This window comes from Ceratotherium simum, chromosome 28 (assembly GCF_057802395.1).
Source record: "Ceratotherium simum simum isolate JZ-2026a chromosome 28, ASM5780239v1, whole genome shotgun sequence".
NCBI lineage: Eukaryota > Metazoa > Chordata > Mammalia > Perissodactyla > Rhinocerotidae > Ceratotherium > Ceratotherium simum.
Window position 1 is genome coordinate 3045591 of NC_141927.1, and position 19248 is coordinate 3064838.

A 19248-nucleotide genomic window follows, 5' to 3' on the forward strand; every position below is an offset into this window, starting at 1 on the left:
TCTGGAAAAATTGAGGTTCATTTTCTGACTTTTGGACTTAAATCACAGTAACATGAAATCACAGCATGCCTTAGGAAGAGATGGGAGAATGTGGCGTCTCAAAAGGAGGTTGGTTTAATTCACGTAGTTAAGAGCTTTTTCTCGTACTGAAAATACTAGACAGACTGGGAAGATAAACATGGAAACAAGTTGTGACTTTTACCACCCTCACTGAATGGAGTAGATTCCAAACTGAGCAGGAAAAGTACGTTTACTGATGGATAAGGGTCAAGCACTGAGTCTGGATGTATGACAATTCTATCTTAATAGCACCAACAGTGGGGGGCCAGCCCAGGTGGCATAGTGGTTAGGTTCACTTGCTCCGCCTCGGCGGCCCCAGGGTTCGCAGGTTCGAATCCCAGGCATGGATCAACGCGTTGCTCGTCAAGCCATGCTGTGGAGGCATCACACATACAAATTACAGGAAGATTGGCACAGATGTTAGCTCAGGGCCAGTCTTCCAGCACCAACAGCTCACTGCATTGATGGCCTGTTACACACAGGCACTGAGCTGGGTGCACTGTACGTTTAATTCTCATCTTCACTACACCTCTACAAGGTAAGAGTTATAACCAGCCAATTTTAAATTTTGAGAATCTGAAGCTCAAGAAATGTTAAATAACTTTCACTAAAAACCTATCTTTTCCCAAATATAAATACAAAACTGTCTGTTTCTTTTTTCTCTCGGTCTTGTTGTTATGTGGTTAATTTCAGTTATCTTTTAGTACCTTAATATTTTAAATGTCTTTGTTTCAACAGACTTTCCAAAATATCTCTAAATGAAAAATATACATATATATCATTATGTTGTACGTAATTTCATCATCTGAATTGCTTTTTGCTTATGCGGGTCCACATTCTACACTCCACCATCAACGTTCCTGATGATGTCAGAAGGCTCTGGGACTAAAATTTGTAGATCTTCAAGTGATCAATATACATGTTACCTGAAATGTTCATCTTCATTTTTTGGCTGAAAGTTATGAAAATACAATTTGGCTTTTGTGTGTGTGTGCTCATGTGTGGATGGTTATATACGTGTGTATGTGTGCAAAGATGTGCGAGTGTGTGTGTAAATGGAGTTATAATATCAATACAGGCTGAAGGATAACTTGAATGGTAAAATAAATATGTTTTAGCTCTTTTCCTTTTGACTTGACAATCTTTCCCCTGTAGAAGGCTTATGCATGTCAATTCCTTTATTGGTTGTAGAAAATCCAGTGTTAATCATACATATAAAAGATCTCTCTCAGGAAAGTATAAGTGGAAGACTGAATTTTATTTTTTTTGGCTGGGATTAATGTTGATTAATCGCCCCCTCTTTAAATTTCTCCTTACTGCTTATCTATTGCTTATTAGTAAATCCACAAAGACAATCCAGGGAGATTGTAGCAAGTGTGCCATAGAAGACTAATGATGAAACGAGCTTTGAAAACTTTCACCATACCATCGTCTTAAGAATGGATAATACATAGTAGAAGAGGAAAAAGGTACAAATTTGGGAAGTCCTACAGGAAGAAAAAGAGGCCAATTTAACTGCATTTATTCAATATTTTCCATGATATTTTTAATGATTTATATATCAACATCAGCCAAACAGAAATTTCTTTGGTAATTACTGACTTAATCTATTATAAGAAGCTATTATATTATTTTATATACATGCTTTGGTTAAAATACAACATATATATATATGCATAATAAATAGCCACCATTTGTGTCAATGTATGCAAATGTGTATATATAAATATATATATTTTTGTATATAAAATAATATAAAACCTTTAACAGGCTCTCTATTTTACTTTTTTCTTGTGAGGAAGATCAGCCCTGAGCTAACATCTGTTGCCAATTCTCCTCTTTTTTTTGCTGAGGAAGGTCGGCTCTGGGCTAACATCTGTGAACACCTTCCTGTACTTTATATGGGACACCACCACAGCATGGCTTGATAAGTGGTGCATCGGGTCCATTCCTGGGATCTGAACCCACGAACCCTGGGTTGAACTTAACTGCAACACCAACGGGCCGGCCCCAAAGGCTCTCTATTTTTGCCATTGTTAGAGTCTCTCAGCAAGAATTCTGTATCATGTTGGGACCAGAACTCTCTAATTGCTTTATTGAAAGCCTATTTGGATATTTCAAAGGGTAGGTGACATTTTGCTAATTCTTTGTAGCTGCCTTAAATCCCGTATAGAACACAGAACACGTATTTTAAGCACATAAGGAACAAGTAACTACAAATGTGGGTGCACTAGAAGACTTGTTCCATTGCTGCTGACTGAACGGACTGCGCGTCCAGGAAATACAAGCACTAGTCTAGGACATTTTTTTTCTCCTATAAAATAATAAAAAAATTCTCAGTGTGTCCACAATGCATGCCTGTTGCCTTGTCCACCTTTCTGATCATTTCTTGTTATAAATCTCTTCTGGTTTAGTTTTCTGTGGCTAAATACCACTTACACAATTTTCTGCTCGGCGTTGCTAATTTAGATTTCTGACAGCAGGTTTTTCTCCATTTCTCCAAATGAACTGCATCTAATCTTTTGGTTCCATTTAGCCAGTTGTCAGTTCAGGATGTTTGGTGATAAATCACGGGTTCTTTTTGCTTAGTCTGTCCCGTTTTCTAATTAGATGACTTCATAACAGGCTGTGTTTTGCTGTCGTTCATGTCTGTTCCACTTAAGGACACCTCTGAGCGAGGACGCCTGCGTGGGAGCCGGGGGGACCAACTCCACCAGGTCCCTGAGACTGTCACTCTGCCAGACTGCCCGATGCTCCTACTCCTTATCAGCAGAAGAGTCCCTTCTGCTACTGCTCTCCTGACCAGACAGGAGCCCCTACTTGCCGGATGCAAAGCATCATTCCTGTTGTCTTTCCTTGTCTTTCGCTGATTTTATTTTTTCACAGACTCCCCTGGAGAACTTGGGAAACATTAAGTGCTATAGCCGCCATTTAGATGGCTATTCTGGTCGCCAAAGAGCCCAAACAAGAGAAAGCTCTTTCTTCCTATCACTAGGAAGGCACATTATACTTCATTCATTCACTCCTCCATTGATTCACTTACCCTACGATGCCCTGGAGCATGTAACCCATCCAAGGAGGCAATGATCGGAGTACCTTCTCGTATTTAGAGGAAGTGAGTTGCTTTTTTTGTCACTCAGTAATACAATGGGCATTGTCACGGGGAAGTGCACTTCAGTGAGTTCTTGTTATTACAGAAACTATCTGAGGGTGTGGTAAATGCTTAAAAGTACTGTTTTTAATTATTTATGAACATTAATAGAGCCCATCCAAAAGGCACAGGAACTCCTCTGATTGCTGAATTGTTTAAATTTTTTCATTGCACATTTTATAATTTTATTTATGTATTTTTTCCCCCAAAGCCCCAGTAGATAGCTGTATGTCATAACTGCAATCCTTCTAGTTGTTGTATGTGGGACGCGGCCTCAGCATGTCCAGAGAAGCGGTGCGTCAGTGCGCGCCTGGGATCCGAACCAGGGCCGCCAGCAACCGAGCGCGCGCACTTAACCGCTAAGCCACGGGGCCGGCCTTTCATTGCACATTTTAATAAAGCTCAGTAAGTTTGTAGATTTTGGTGTTTAGGGGGAAACAGATTAATTTTCTACTTAAAACCATATAAAGAGATATAAGTCCATTGAAGAGTTAACGGAAATGAAACATACCCCATATTTCATTTTACAATTCTAATAACTAATACCTAACTCAAAAGTTTGAATATACATACTTTCATGATTCTTTTATAAAGCACTCACTACCATGAATTGATATTTTAAGTCCTTATCTCTGGTTCTTTGTAATATGCTTTGTATTTTCTTTGTTCACATGAGAAATGGATTTAAAAAGTATGTAATTATTTTCACAGACACAATAGCAAAATGCTTAGTTAAGGTGGTTTTTGTTTGTGAGTTTGTCTGTTTATTTTCTTTGGATGCTGGTGACTAGGGATGGTGGATCTCAAATGAAATGGGAGACACTCATCTGGTGACCAAAGAAGAAAGTTCTGACTGGGGCCAGATCTCCTCATTAAACCAATGCCCATGGGTGCTGGGGACACAGAACATGCTGCAGATATTTTACACATTGAAAAATATTGAGATAAAACCAAGCTATTTTGATGTACTTAAATTTAGTCATCCTGCAGAAACAAATTAGAAGATATTAAAACACATCTTAAAATAATTCTTAAAGGTCATCAAATTCTTCATTACATACATCATGACTGATTTTTAAGTGGCCTAGAATTTGGAAAAAAATTTTCCCCATTTTTTTTTTCTTTCAGTTAAGGTAGAAATATATCTCTCGAATTTCTTGTCCACCGGAAAGATCAGATCTCTTCTCCACACAGACGAGAAAGAAGTCAGTATTTTATGTATTAAACAGACATGCAAGATTGCATTTAAAAAATGCTTACAATTAAAACAATCCTGATACAAATTAACTTGCATGCAAGTTGAGCTGATCACAGTACCTTTAAATTCAATGGCGAACCCCGACAAGCCCACAGAGGCATCACTCCGAAATGCCAGAAAAAGACTGTTTCCACTACTTTCTATTCTTTCTGGGGCTTGGGAGCCCTGGAAACTTCCAATCAGAGGGCTGTTGGAATCCTCTCCTTCATAGATATGTAGGAAATCATAGCTGGGCTCCATGTTGAAACTACAGGAAAGAAAATTAATTATGTCATGTACTCAATATATATTTCTCTTATTTTCCAGACTATAAAGTTTCTGAAAGCATATAATGGTTTTATTTGCTTTTGTATAATAATTTTAAAAAATTAGGACAATCCAAAAGTTAAATATAAGAATAATCAAAATGTCAAAATAGCAATAACTATGACAAATAAGAATTTAACAAATACTATTAGTATTTTACATAGTGACCATCATGTTCAATATAGTACAATTTTGAAGATATCTATAAGAAAATGAATTCTAACAATGTAGATAGAATATCTCTTCCCTGTACCCATGAAATTGCTAATGCAATGCGGTTTGAAAGAACCGGGCTCAAAAGGGATGAATTCCCATTGAGATTTGATTTTTATGAGAATATTTTTGTTTTAAAAATATGTATCCTGGGCCGGCCCTGTGGCTTAGCAGTTAAGTGCGTGTGCTCCGCTACTGGTGGCCCGGGTTCGGATCCCGGGCGCGCACCGACGCACCACTTCTCCGGCCATGCTGAGGCCATGTCCCACATACAGCAACTAGAAGGATGTGCAGCTATGGCATACAACTATCTACTGGGGTTTTGAGAGGAAAAAAAGAAGGAGGAGGATTGGCAATAGATGTTAGCTCAGAGCTGGTCTTCCTCAGCAAAAAGAGGAGGATTAGTATGGATGTTAGCTCAGGGCTGATCTTCCTCACAAAAACAAAAAAGATATCTTTAAAAAAAAAATACGTATTCTTGGTATTACCAACTATTCTTAAGGTTTTTTAAAAATTCTTTTTGCTTGCTTTTACTTTTAAAAATATGATTGCCTCTACTTGCTTAGATAAATCAACCAATCCTGGCTGTCCCTACAATGGTACAGAGCATGTAAGTTAACTGTTTCACCATCATTGAATTTTCCAATTTTCCCCTTCCCTCCCACACTCTCTCCTTCCTTTCCTCTCTCCCTTTCTCCCTCCTTCGCTCTCACACTCTCTCTTAGTCTCTTTCTCCTATAATACTAATATTTTGGTAAATCCTGAAGAGTCTGACAATTAAAGCCAAAGCTCTCAAGTGGGAGGTGGCTATAAATGTCTCTACCATTTATGATGGGAAGGCTGATGATAGTCTGGGGGCTTTAAAAATATACACACTCTCTAGTAAAAAAGTGAACTTGGTTCAGACTAAGATCTCCATGTGACCAGAATAAACAAATCAATCAGACAGAGGTATTCAAGTAATGCATTGGGCCTCCACGGTTCCCTCCTGGCTAAATCAGGCCCTTGTGTCTTCAACACGGACAAATTCCGTGCCCTTCCACTCTCTTTTCTTTCAATTGGCAGCATACTTGGATAACAGGGATGGAGAGAGTCGGGAGTTTTTATCATCAGGAACATGCACTGTTGTTTAAGAGGCTCTAGTTTATCTGGAGATTCAAGTGATAAAACATGAATGAAGGGTCTCTCCCGGAATTGCCCACCACATTCTGAAGGAAGCAACCAAATGAGGGGACCACCAGGGAGCCAACATTGGTACCACATCCAGCCCTGCATCACGCCGTCCTGTTTTATGTCAAGGCTACGCTCGCTCCCTCGTGAGGCCCCTGAATATACTTATTAAAGGAAGCTGTAAGAGCTTTCTTAGTCTGTTTATTTGACAAGTTCCCTGAAGTCAGACATGAAGAAGGAGTAAAATATTGGGGTGACTGGGCATAAAGGGACCAACAGGAATTGTATCAAACAAATAGAATTTGATTGGAACAATAATTTTATTGGGAATACTTTATAAGAATGTTATTAGAATCTGGTCATGCTGCACACCCAATAATTGGCATAGCTAATTATTATTATAGACTATTTTTGAACACTGGAAACATGTTCAGGCATGGAAAAAAAATATATTCTAACTGTTCTCCCTTTTTGGATGTACCATAATCCATGCATAGAAGTCTGGAGTGAAATTTATAATTAATTATGGTTCCATTTGTTAAATCCAATCTTGATTCCATCTAGGATAGCTGCACCGATCTATGAGCCCCAATAATAGCCCAAGTCTGGCCAAGCTTTTAAAGCAAATTACTTTGAGTTCCATGTGTGAGTAGCATCAGCCCCACAGTGTATAGGGGCGTGTGATAAAGCAGCCCTGTCCAAAGACCCCAAGTACCAGGACGAGCCCTGGAGCTCATATGTGTTCCAGGTCATGTAATGCCTTGGCTCTATTGTCAGTAATGCCAGGGTCGCCCCGCCTCCCACTCCCCGTAAAAGCATCCCTGACCCTAGTCACGCTCTTTAAACAGTGCACCCTGGCAGCCCATGTCAACGCCAGCCTCTTTGCCTGGGTGATTGAAGATTCTTGTCCCCCGTCCAGTACTTCTGGCTCCCCTCCTCCGTCTGCTAAGTAGACCTAGTAGCTAAGGGCCCAGGATAACTCCCACCTGAGCTCTCACAAGTTGTGCATATCTTAGAAGAAGTCACAAGCATGTGATTTTTCTGTGACATTGGGTCAGCTAATGATTTAAGGATCTAAGAGTCAGAGGAGAACTTGGTGATTTTCTAGTTCAACCTCCTTCCCGAAAGTTGTGGAAAAACTTCTTGTATATAACTGCCACCTAGTTCGTTATCAAAAGAACTTCACTATGGGAACCTTGATAAAGAGTCACTGTGACTCTGTGGAAGGTAGGAAACTCCTCCTAACAAGGCTCTGTGTCCCCTACAAAGCTTTTAATTGTTAATTTACTTTCAATCTCCCGGTTTTAAAGAAGGAGCTACTAGAATTTAGCATTAACAAAAACCACAAAGATATCCAAAAATACAGCCAGCAAATGTTCACTGGTTTTGTGTAATACCTGAGTGGCATAATAAAGTGTTCATCATTTGGTAAATTTATAGCAGCTTGAGTAAATTCAGGAAATGATGGCTTATCAAACTACTTAAAATTCAGAATCATGGAGGTTTAAAATTACACTAACTCAGATCTCATCAGGAGGAGAAAGTGAAAGACGATCATCAGAACCGGGCCTGGAATATCGATGTAAACATCAGAGAAGGAAGCTTGTTCAGTTGACAGATAAATAAATGCAATTAGACCACTTTGCCCTGGACAGCTAAGAGATCAATAGGACAGTCTATAGAACCATTTATCTTTTAAACTATCAAAAATCAAAATGTAAAGTTGGAAAAGATCCTGGGACTTGAAAAAATGCAATGCAATTATCATATACTAGATGTTAATAATGTGATAGTTCTCTGGAATGTATATTTATAAAATAATCATAATATTTGAACTTTTATCATCTAGTTTAGCAGGAAGAAGTTGGCAATTTTTTTTTTTTTTTGGTGAGGAAGACTAGCCCTGAGCTAACATCTGTTGCCAATCCTCCTCTTTTTTCTGAGGAAGATTGGCCCTGGGCTAACATCCATGCCTATCTTCCTCTACTTTATATGAGGGATGCTGCCACAGCATGGCTTGATGAGTGGTGCATAAGTCTGTGCCCGGGATCTGAACCTGCGAACCCCAGGCCACCAAAGCAGAGCATGCAAACTTAACCACTACGCCACTGGGCAGACCCTGAGAAGTTAGCAATTTTTAGAAATGACTAATGTCTAGTAATTCAGACTTTACAGCAACCGAATTTGGGCCAACTTTTGTTTTCCAAGTTCTATCAAGTCATGACTATCTTAATGATAATAGCAGTGCTGCGTTTGGGAACATCAGAGAAGAGGTACTACGGAAACGAATTAGCTATCATGCATTTAGAGAAATATGATACATTGATGAGAAATTATATTAAATATATCTACATCTCTTTTTTTTATTACTTTTCTTGGATATTCTGTAAATTAAGCCTTCTCATGTGGAACACATTGTGTGCAAGATAGTATTTAAAAGTAATTGTTGTTATGTCATGTGTATCCTAACACAAGTAGAATGCTCCAAAGCAAAATAATGTGTTTCCATTTATATCACTTTGCAGCCTGATGTAGTATCTATTAGACACAAGATCTAGGGCTTCGCTAGATGTAACATTGGAGACTCTACAAAGGGATGAATGAAGTAATTTTTAGGTATGACATTTAAATTCTACTAAAAAGAGGTATTCAACAAGAGATGGTACCTTTTGAATATCAAGGCAATGACAAAGTCAGGGTTCACTTTTATTCTCCAGTCACATTCCTTCCCGGGAGGATAAGGCTGTGGGTAGTTAGGTGATAAAATGACACCAGCTGGGCCAGTCAAATTCCCTCCACAGGCAGCTGTCATAGAAGAGGAAAATGTGGGAGAGAGAAGAATGCCGGTCAATGTGATATAAGAGATCAGAGGATTCATCAAAGAGACTATGTGCTGGGTTATTAAACAATTATCCAGATGAAATTTTAAAACCCAGGAGGTCTGGACATTTTTCATGTGATTGATAATGAATTTTATATAATGTCCCAACTCATTTTTAGGGAGGATTTTTAAAATGCTGACAAAATTTACTTCCTATAATTTTAAACTTTACACAATGAAACTGAACAGATTACTTTAATCCCCCATACTCCTGTAGCGCACGCTACACATATACCAAAAAAACTTGGAGAAGAAAAACAAATCCTTACGAACACTATTTACGGGCTTGTTAATTTTTTGGTCATTTCTTATGGTTTACAAAGTCATTGCTTACTCATTCTGGGAGGCACGCTTCAAGTGGTATAATGATCGTCCCTCTTATGTTCACTCTTGGATCTGTAATGCCTAGCAAAGCTTTGATCATAATATAAGTATTCAGGAAACATTTGTTGAATAAATGAATACTTGTTATTCCATATTTTTCTCACAGTCCTCTGAAATGTGTGGGGTTTGGGATACTTTCCCCATATTTCAAAGTGACAAAAATAACACATGAAGTTTAAGAGATAATCTGGGGATATATAACCAATAAGAAGATGAGCTGGAACATTAACCTCTAAAAATATTATTTGATCACAATGCTTACTGTGTTATTATCAGCAAGTAGCACTTTAGATGATAAATTTAGCTTGATTTTTCAGTCATCAATTTTTAATTACATGTGTACACATCTATTGCTAAGGCAATAATTATGGAGTTCAATGTTGTTAATAGGCAAGACGATTTTCATTCTTGAACCTAAAAATGTTTAGGACTGTTTCATTTATCAGATAAGATTTCTGTTAAATCTTCCATCATGTGGAAAGTCTTAAAACACTACAAAATTCATAAGTACTCACATTAGATACATGCATGAATATGTTAGATTTATATTTTTGGTATCAAATACTGTGTATCAAATTTGATAACTTTGTATCAAATACTGTGATCACCAAGTCATTTAAAAAAAATCGCCCTGGGCTGGCCCCGTGGCTTAGTGGTTAAGTGAGCGCGCTCCACTGCTGGCGACCCGAGTTCGGATCCCGGGCTCGCACCGGCGCGCTGCTTCTCCGGCCATGCTGAGGCCGCGTCCCACATACAGCAACTAGAAGGATGTGCAGCTATGACACACAACTATCTACTGGGGCTTTGGGGGAAAAAATAAATAAATAAAATCTTTAAAAAATCTTTAAAAAAAAAATCGCCCTGATTACAGTTTCTTCTAAACTATATATCTTATTTCACACCATTGATCATATATGCATTTAGGAAAAAATATCAGTAGAGAAGGAAATATCCTAATCGGTGATGTTTGCCACACACACAGAAAAATGACTTTTTGTAAATAAGATGAAAGTACGTGCTTTATAATTTTCTTTGATGGATGTGTCTTTAAATACTCAGCATTCCTGAAAACTTAATTTTCCGTAAGAAGAAATATAACAAATTCCAGTACTTTTTGTTATGATTTGAGTCTCATCAAAGGCAAACTCTGAACAATATCAGAGGAAATATTTATAATAAATTCTTAGAGATATACACTCAACAGTACTATGATATAATTTTCACAAAAATGATTAAAACCACATTTCCCCTGGTATGCAGTTTCGTTTTAAACTCTGCTGAAACAGTTCTCTAATCGGCTCTCATAGGACCCTCCTCTCCCAGAACCAAGTAGATACTGGCTGCTAGAGAGTAATAGGCGTGGACAGGTGAGGGGGGTGGCTCAAAGGTGGAGAAAGAAGGTACCTAAGGAGATTCTACTCCACGCAGGTTTGGAAAGATGAAAAATGACAGATTCAGGGCACTGGCTACAAGGGTGTTACTTGCAGGCAGAGTTTAGGGATCAGACTCAAATATTGCTTTAAAAGAAACAAAGGGGAGATCTTGTCTTATTCATACCGGTCCCAGGAGGCATTTTCAAATGAGGTTATTTAAAGGCTTAAAGTAGAATTAAGTAGCACTGTCTTGCTGTATTCGTTTTCTCTTTTGGTCTGGAATTCTTCATTTTAGCTTCATTAGGTTTTAATTAGAGAGCTTGCAAAGTATTTTGGATAGGAATAGAATTTAGTACAAAATACAACCCAGACACTCTAGGAAATTCTCCAGAGGGAGTGGACATACAGATAAAATCCACAAATTCATATCAATCCACAATCCCTTATTCGAAATCCTTAGTCTCCCCTCCGTTATATATATAGTAACACCTTTCACCCATCAAGGTGTGAAGCAGTAGTCTTTAATGAGACACATCAATGTTTCTGCATCAAAACATTTCAGTGCTCACACCATTCTGTGCGGTAAATAGTCTCCAAACAGCCACTCTTAGATCACCACAAGATGTTGCCACAGATGAGTTTCTGTAAACTCAGGATACACTTCTGCTTTTCAGAGCTCTTTCGAATTTGGACTTAGAGGAAAAGTATTTGGGGCGATATAAGAAAATGAAGACATGGAGGGACACTTTGCTCTGAGCTAGAAAGTAGTTAGTGCTCTCTGATCTGGAGAATTGGTCCTTGAAGACTCAGCTGACACAGTGTTATAAACCAATATGACCTCAATTAAAAAAAAAAAATCTCAGCTGAAAACCTCAAAAGGAGGCTCCCCCATTGCTGGAGTCCTTTGCAAAGTGAAAAAGGGGAGGGACTGCATCCAGCAAACCACAAGCTGGTGAGAAGGTGAGGAACATACAAACAGGAGAGAGGTTAAGGGATTTCATGAAACAGAGAGAGAGGGAGAGACAGAACAGCAAATATGAGGGAAAATACGCTAACAATAAAAGGGAACAAGAAATTAGCAGGTCAATGAGGAATGGTCAATAAAAGTATGAAATTAAAGACACCTCAGCCTCTCAATTAATTTAAAATGCCAATTAAAACATCAAGAATCTTCACTTCCTGCCCATATTAAATTACAAGCTTAAGAAATATCATATATAGTGTTTTTTCTGAGTTGGGGGAAATAAACACTCACACGTGGCTGATGACAATGTAAATTGGTGCCGTCTTCCTGAAAGAGTTTCGAAAAATGTTTTGAAAGCCCTAGAAATATGTAAGTTTGTAGAAATACGCCATTCATAAATAGTCCTAGATATGTTTTGGCACAAGAGAATTCACTTCAGTTATCTTCATAGTAGGGAAAAGACTGAAACAACTTAATTGTCCAATAAGAAGGGATTAGTGGGATCCATATTGGTAGATACTGTGCAGGCATAAAAACTAATTTGAAAAAATACATAATAACACAAAAAGAGACTCATCATGCACTGGTGAGTAAAAAGTGCAATTTACAAAATAATCCTGCAGGATGCTGTCATTTAAAAACATTTTTAAAAAAGATTATACATACATAAAATAATTATGAAGCTTCCTTATGCATGTGTATGTTCATAGTAATTGCCTTGAGGTAAAAAGATGACAGTTTTTGTCTTCTCTTTTTTCTTAACTATAGCTTATATAACTTTTGCAGTAAACATGTATTATTTTTTAGTAAGGAACAAGCTAAAAAAACTAAAATAGAAAGTGACTTGAATCAGCAGAACAGAATTTATATGAGTGCTAAGACTCGATCAGCTGATGCCCAGATGGACAAGTTTCCTACAGAGGGTATAAGCCTCATTTCTGGGGGAAAAAAAACCCAGAAATGCTTCCAATGTAATGAAAAGATAATGTTCATTTATTCCCAAATATACAGTTTCCGTTTTTGTGATACGTGATACATATGTGGGTAGGTGGGTCTGATTGCCAACATAATTGATATTCGATTGTCTGCAAGTGATTTTAGCTTATCCTTGGAGCTGATATTCCAGACACATGAAGTGTTGCCTATTTTCTTTGCTGAGAGCTGGAGTATCTAGTCTCTGGTCAAAATTAGGTAACTAAGAGATGAACTGACAAAAGACAATAGATTAGTTGGGAAGATGGTCAAATTTTACAATTAAGTGTTAAATTAATGTCATCTGAGAAATTATCTTCAAGAGATTAACTGTTGAATAGTTGTATTGCTTTTTAATGTACTCCTCCATGAGCTCAAGATCATGCAAAATGGGAAAAAAAAAGTGCCTCTCTTAATTTAAAAATAGACCAGTGGTTTAAAATGATTTTTGCATTTATTGGTAATTACTCCGTTTTAAAAAAGAAACATGTAGAAATCTTGTGAGTCTCCTGATGACTCAGCTTGAAGTAAAATGCATGACTGTGCTCACGAAAGTTATGAAATGTAAATGTGGCACAAAGTATTAAATAAACATGCATAGCTCTCTGACAAGGTTGAACATGCTAAGAAGCAGAGCTATCAAATCTCATCTATCTTCAGGACACTCTACGTACTTTGTAAAAAGTTAAGAGCTGCCTATTACAGCTCTATAGGACCACTGAGAGTTTCTCTAGTGCTTTGTACATGACACTAAAACTCACTTTAAATCACAAAATCCCCTCAAGGTCACCCTATGCAAAATGGTCCACTAACTCTGTGCATATCATTTCATTATCACTTCCTCTCTTCACAGATTAAATTTTACATTTTTCAAACAGATTATCAAGGTACAAGTTAAACTGTGACAGTTCATTAAAATAATAAAGTTTAGTAGAGTTTCTTTTAAAAATTAAAATGAAATACTCTAAATAGATATTTATGCTGAAATATTTAATTGAATGAAGGGAAAATGTACATGTAATTACTATTTTATATAAAAATATATATTGCTCTAAAACCATATTTGTGATTTAATATTTTGGATGGTTATTCAAACTAAAGTCTGCAAAACCAATTGTTATCCTTTTAATAAGGTCAAACTATGAAATTCTAGTGAATTTCAGAAACAAGTTTCTATTCCATCTTCGTTTTGACATAAGCAGTATAATTTCTAGTTTTCAGGATTCTATTAAAAATGTACTGATATTATAGAAAAACCATCTAAAAAGAGAAAGTACTTTTTATTGAGTAGGTTTTGCTTAAGGGCATGTTTCTATATTAAAAATGAGACTAGAAATGGTAAGGTTATGAATTTTCAGCCACGCAGAATTTTAAATTGCAGTGATTTGATTCATCCATATTTTTACAAGATTTGTTAAAGATAGGAAATGTTAGATAAATGTCAATTACTGTACATTAAGTAAACTACTTCCCTTATTCACCTAATAAAATAAAGTTGAAAGGTTTACAATAAAATTTCAATATAGTCTCAGAGGACCAGAGGGCAGGTAAGAAACTCTTGAGAAATGTATTTACAGAGCAATTTTAATGCTAACATGCATCTATTCCAAAATATAAAATTTCTATTTTCTGTTGCATAATACCTATGCATGTAGGAGGGTCTGGTTGCCAAAAGAATCGGTTATTCAGCTGCACACAGGTGATTTTAGCTTGTCCTTGGAGCTGATATCCAGGGTCACACTGGAAGGTGATCGTGTCTCCAGGCTCTCTACTGTCCCCATAGCGGGTACCATTTTGAGGCATACCTGGATCATTGCAGGTGGATGCGATTGATGCTACAAAGAAAGGACAATACCAGGTCACATGACTGGAAACACGGTCTCCACACTCATATAGGTGTTGTGGCTCCTGTGGGTTGAAGCACTCTTGATTGGCATAACGAATCATTTGTCCACATATGAACATAGGAAAAGAGTTTATTTTCCCAAGGATACCTTCAATAACATGCATCTTGATTATGCTTACTTTGAACAGATTCTAGTAAAATCTTGTTGAAAATGCAACCAATTATGGAATATATCAAGGAGTTGTATCATGCTTTACTTAGTACACCCCCCCCCACACACACACACACATTCTCCTGAGCTTCATCACCTTTCTACATTTCACATTTGGGGAACTCCGAGGATTCCTTATTTTCTTGCATGCTCAGTGATATATTTTGAAAGGCTAAAAACAATTTTACCCAGCACCTTTAACATATTTTCAGTGGATATATTTTCAAAGTACTTACTTTGCTGTAATGCTGGACATTGAAAGCCCTCAATCATAGTTATACCTTAATCCCATAGCATGATGTCTGGCGTTTCATACCCGTCATCCTCATCACTGTTATAATTATTATTAGTGTTTTGAGTAAGGGAATTTTATTTGGAAACAGTTCTCAGCATATCAAGAAGAAAGGAAGTGTTTGAGCTTCAGAGTAGGTTTTTCAATGGGAAGACAGCAGGAAATGACATATCAGAGTCACTGAAGGTGATCCTTTTAGTAGAAAGCAAGCACACCACCCCAAGAGAAGACAGGTATAGAGTGGAAGGCAGGAGAGACTCGAGGACCCAAAGCTTATGGTTAGAAAGTCAGGAGTGTCACACCCGTAAACCATGAATTTTATAATCTAGAATAGTAATTATAGAATTCAGTCACCAAGATCATAAGCCATGGTGGCCATCATCTAGGCAACAAAATGGCGTCTGCATTGAACGAATATTTTACAAGTGATCTTGAGTTTGCCATTTGAGTAATATTCCTAAAGAATCTAAGATCTACCTGTGGTCTACTTTTGCTGAGATTTCTCTGGCTTTCAGGAAAAAAATTATAAGCAAATCCTCTTGTACATTCAAAATCTTGTCTATTGGACTGAATATCCCATCTTTTCACAGAAACTTCATCCTTTCCTTGAGCAAGTGGTGACACACGTGATGACATAGTCATTTCCAAGTGAGAATTTCTGTCACAGTATATATGATATTAAAATAATTAAAAAATAAATATATAGCATTAAAACAATTATTTACTTTTTAAACTATGAACTATTTGGTAATATTCATAGTAACATTTATACAATATGCAATATTAAATTAATTTAAAAATAAAAATTTAGAAGAAAAGCCAAGGAGATCATGGATGAGTCTCATTGTAAATTTTTTTTTGTGTGTGAGGAAGATTAGCTCTGAACTAACATCTGTCACCAATCCTCCTCTTTTTTTTGTTGTTGTTGTTGAGGAAGACTTGCCCTGGGCTAACATCCGTGCCCATCTTCCTCCACTTTATATGGGAGGCTGCCACAGCATGACTTGACAAGCAGTGCGTTGGTGCACGCCCAGGATCCAAATCTCGGACCACCACAGCGGAGTGCGCACACTTAACCACTATGCCACCAGGCGGGCCCCTCATTGTAAATTTTAAAACCGAGATATGTTTTTATTACTTGTCTTTCCAAATTTTTATTAAATATTGATTAAAAGCAGACACATATTACCTAATAAAGAAGATTTAAGAAAATATTTTTGTACATGAATAAGAATTTCAACAGACATATCAGACTTACGAAAACAAGCATTCTATGGAGTACTTCCGGGAGTTATAAATAGGTATCTGGTCAAACAAGATTGGCAAATATTGCATATTCTAGCTGCCTCTTATAGATTCCCATTGCATATTAGGGCTTAAAGGCTTAAAGAAGTCCTACAATAAAAAAACCTTTTTTAAAATAGTTTAATCCAGTGTACCCTAAATTTATGTAATCACAGAGTACATTTTCCCCAATAAACCTCTTAAAATCCTTCCAAATAAAGATCCACAGAATATCAGTATATGAAACACTGATTTTCCCTAATGGTTATGTGTCCTTTAATAATATAAGGTTTAATTCATTTTTGAAAGTATCTTTTCCACTTCTAAACTAAATTTTCATTTGAAACATCTGTAATAATAATAGAGCATGCCATTAAAAAGTTATATATTCACGAAGTTCATGTCATATAATAAACAGAAATGCTGCATCTACGTAATTAGCTAAGCTTATGACAATTATATGAAATGTGAGTTATAGTAAAATAGATCTATATATGTGCTTACAAAGGATGTATATATTTATTTTTGTATCTTCACCAATTATTTGAGATCACCAGTGCAAGAATCACCAATGATTAGTCGAATTGAAATGAACCCAAACTCTTACTCTTTCCTTTTAGAATTATGAAATAAAAATAAAAAGTTCCTGGGGTTATCTAGGGTTAAAGCAAAAGGAAGACTTGAGGGGAATAAAGAAACAATTTTAAACAGTGCGGTGGGAAATACATTGGTTGGGTCTTTGAAATAAATTTCATTTTATTTTCCTCTAGTTATGAATTGTGGAAAGATGTTTCCTGGTAAACGCAATAAAGCTTATTCAGAGACTAATACAAAAGTCCCCAACCAAGGACATTACGTTGGGGTCAGAAATTGCTTTTCCCCCTTCAGGGTCATACAAAGCTATTGATGAAGCATGCACTCATTTCACTTTTATGATTGTATTCTTTCATGTGCCAAAACATACCTTTTACTCATTTTTCTCTTAAATATTTTTCTCCAAATGGGATTTTGGTGACTCTGAATCTTTCTAGTTTCTTGCCATAAAATAGAAAACAATATTTTTAGTTGCGTCAGTCTTATCCCTCTATTACCCTAGAAAAAAATGTTCTCTTCCTAAGACGATGGACATCGTGTTTTTCAGTTTCCCACAGGGCTTCCCTGGAATATTTCCAGGCATAAGGACACTTTCCGCAAGCCCAATAGGACCTAAGGGATGTGTCCACTCCTCGTCCACCTGGATCCAGAACCATTCCAGCACCTGATTTAGGTGCCAGGCACCTTACTTGGCACCTAAGGTAGTAGCAAGGGACCTGACTTTGTTGGTAACAGGCAGCCGTGACAGCACACACTATTGTATAAGGAGAACCTGCAATGTGCACAAACTTCTTTTCAATTAGATCCTCACTTTGACACTGGGAACCCAATGGAATATATTTTTTAAATTATATAGCAAGTTGTGTTCGTTTTCTATTCTACTAAAACAAAAATTAAGAATTCGGACCACATGCTATTGAATGCAGAAAGTCCTCCTTGATTGTTCTTAAAACATCATTTAAAAATACATTTATTGACTGAGTTATTAGCTCACAGAAGTAAAAGTTTGCTTAGCGTACATTTATTATTTTAAAACATCCCGGCATAGTATACCTCAATAGATAAAATGCTTCTCATGTATATAGAAAAATACATAAAGTGACACAAATATATTCCATACACAGAAGCAGACACATGCAATACTCAGATCATAACATGAATATTAAGTATAACCTATATTGCTCAACATATTAAGGAAAGCTATTTTGTGTGAATGACATTTATAATACGTAATAGGCTACTTGGGACTCTATTGGGTGCCTGCTGAGATCTTTCTTGAGGGGCGGGGGCAGTCTGTTAGGCTCCTTCTTGCAGTTTGCTAGCATCAGGTGATACAACCTTGGAATCAAGGAAAGTCACTTGAGTGGTTCCTTTGTTATGCAAACGTAGGGTGGGTTTCCCCCATTGCCCTGGGGAAGGCCCAGCTTTTGTTTACATGAAGTAATATGTCCTGTGTAATAGCCTGTAGGTTTGCCCAGGTGGAGGAGGGTTAGTTTGCAGAACCACCCTTTGTAGGAGGGGGAAATCAGTTCCCAGCCCAGCACAAGAGATCCCACACTAGAGAAATATACTGGGTCACCTCTGACCTCAGTCCCTGCTTCAAGTTAACACCTCAAAGGGGAAATCATGGAGGCCGAATGAACCCGAGGCAGGCCAGCCTGGGCTGAAGCATTTGTAGAGGCTGAGGGCATGAAAGTGTCTGAGGATCTGAGCCTTTTAGGACTCTGAGGAGTAACCTGATGAGTGACTGTCCTTTGAGGAACACAGGTTGAGTACAAGGACATAAAGTAATAAGAGCTGTAAATTTGAGCTCTGGGCATCCTCAGAGCATCCTAGTAACAGATGGAAGTAGGATGAGTCTTCAACAGCGACACCGCAGGGCAGAGGAAGCCACAGAGGTTCCAGGAACAGACTTTCAGCCCCGCTCACCCTCGAGCCTTTAGAAGCAAGACTGCTCCCTTCCAGAATGTGTCAGTCTTAGGCTTTATTTCTTGGCTGTGTGAGGGTGGAGTTGGGAAACCTAAGAGGGAGATTCTGGATTTTCTGCTGATAAAGAGCAGGAAGGTGTTTCAAAGACCAACTAGTAGCCACATCAGTATTTTGCATTCATGAAGCAGGCCACAGATTCATTAATTAGTTCCTAGGTTAATTAATTAATTACTCATTTACTATTTTTCCATCTCTTTAAATGGCACTAAAGAGTAGCAGAACCATCCCCAAATATACCTCTTTGGCATACTATTTTCAGCCGATTATTTTAAGAAACAGCAGACACAGGAGAAGCTCTGA

At 37.4% G+C, this 19248-nt stretch overlaps 1 protein-coding gene across 1 annotated transcript in view; it reads right to left on the reverse strand.

The window, feature by feature from the left end:
• CSMD1 (CUB and Sushi multiple domains 1) overlaps positions 1 to 19248 on the reverse strand; it is a gene marked incomplete at its 5' end in the record, with an annotated part of 1589548 nt that overhangs the window by 253491 nt on the left and 1316809 nt on the right. Inside the window, 3 exons of the mRNA XM_087418289.1 lie at positions 4529 to 4716; positions 8825 to 8963; positions 14376 to 14567. Of these exons, the coding sequence (XP_087274415.1) occupies positions 4529 to 4716; positions 8825 to 8963; positions 14376 to 14567 (519 nt within the window). The remainder of the gene's footprint in view (positions 1 to 4528; positions 4717 to 8824; positions 8964 to 14375; positions 14568 to 19248) is intronic.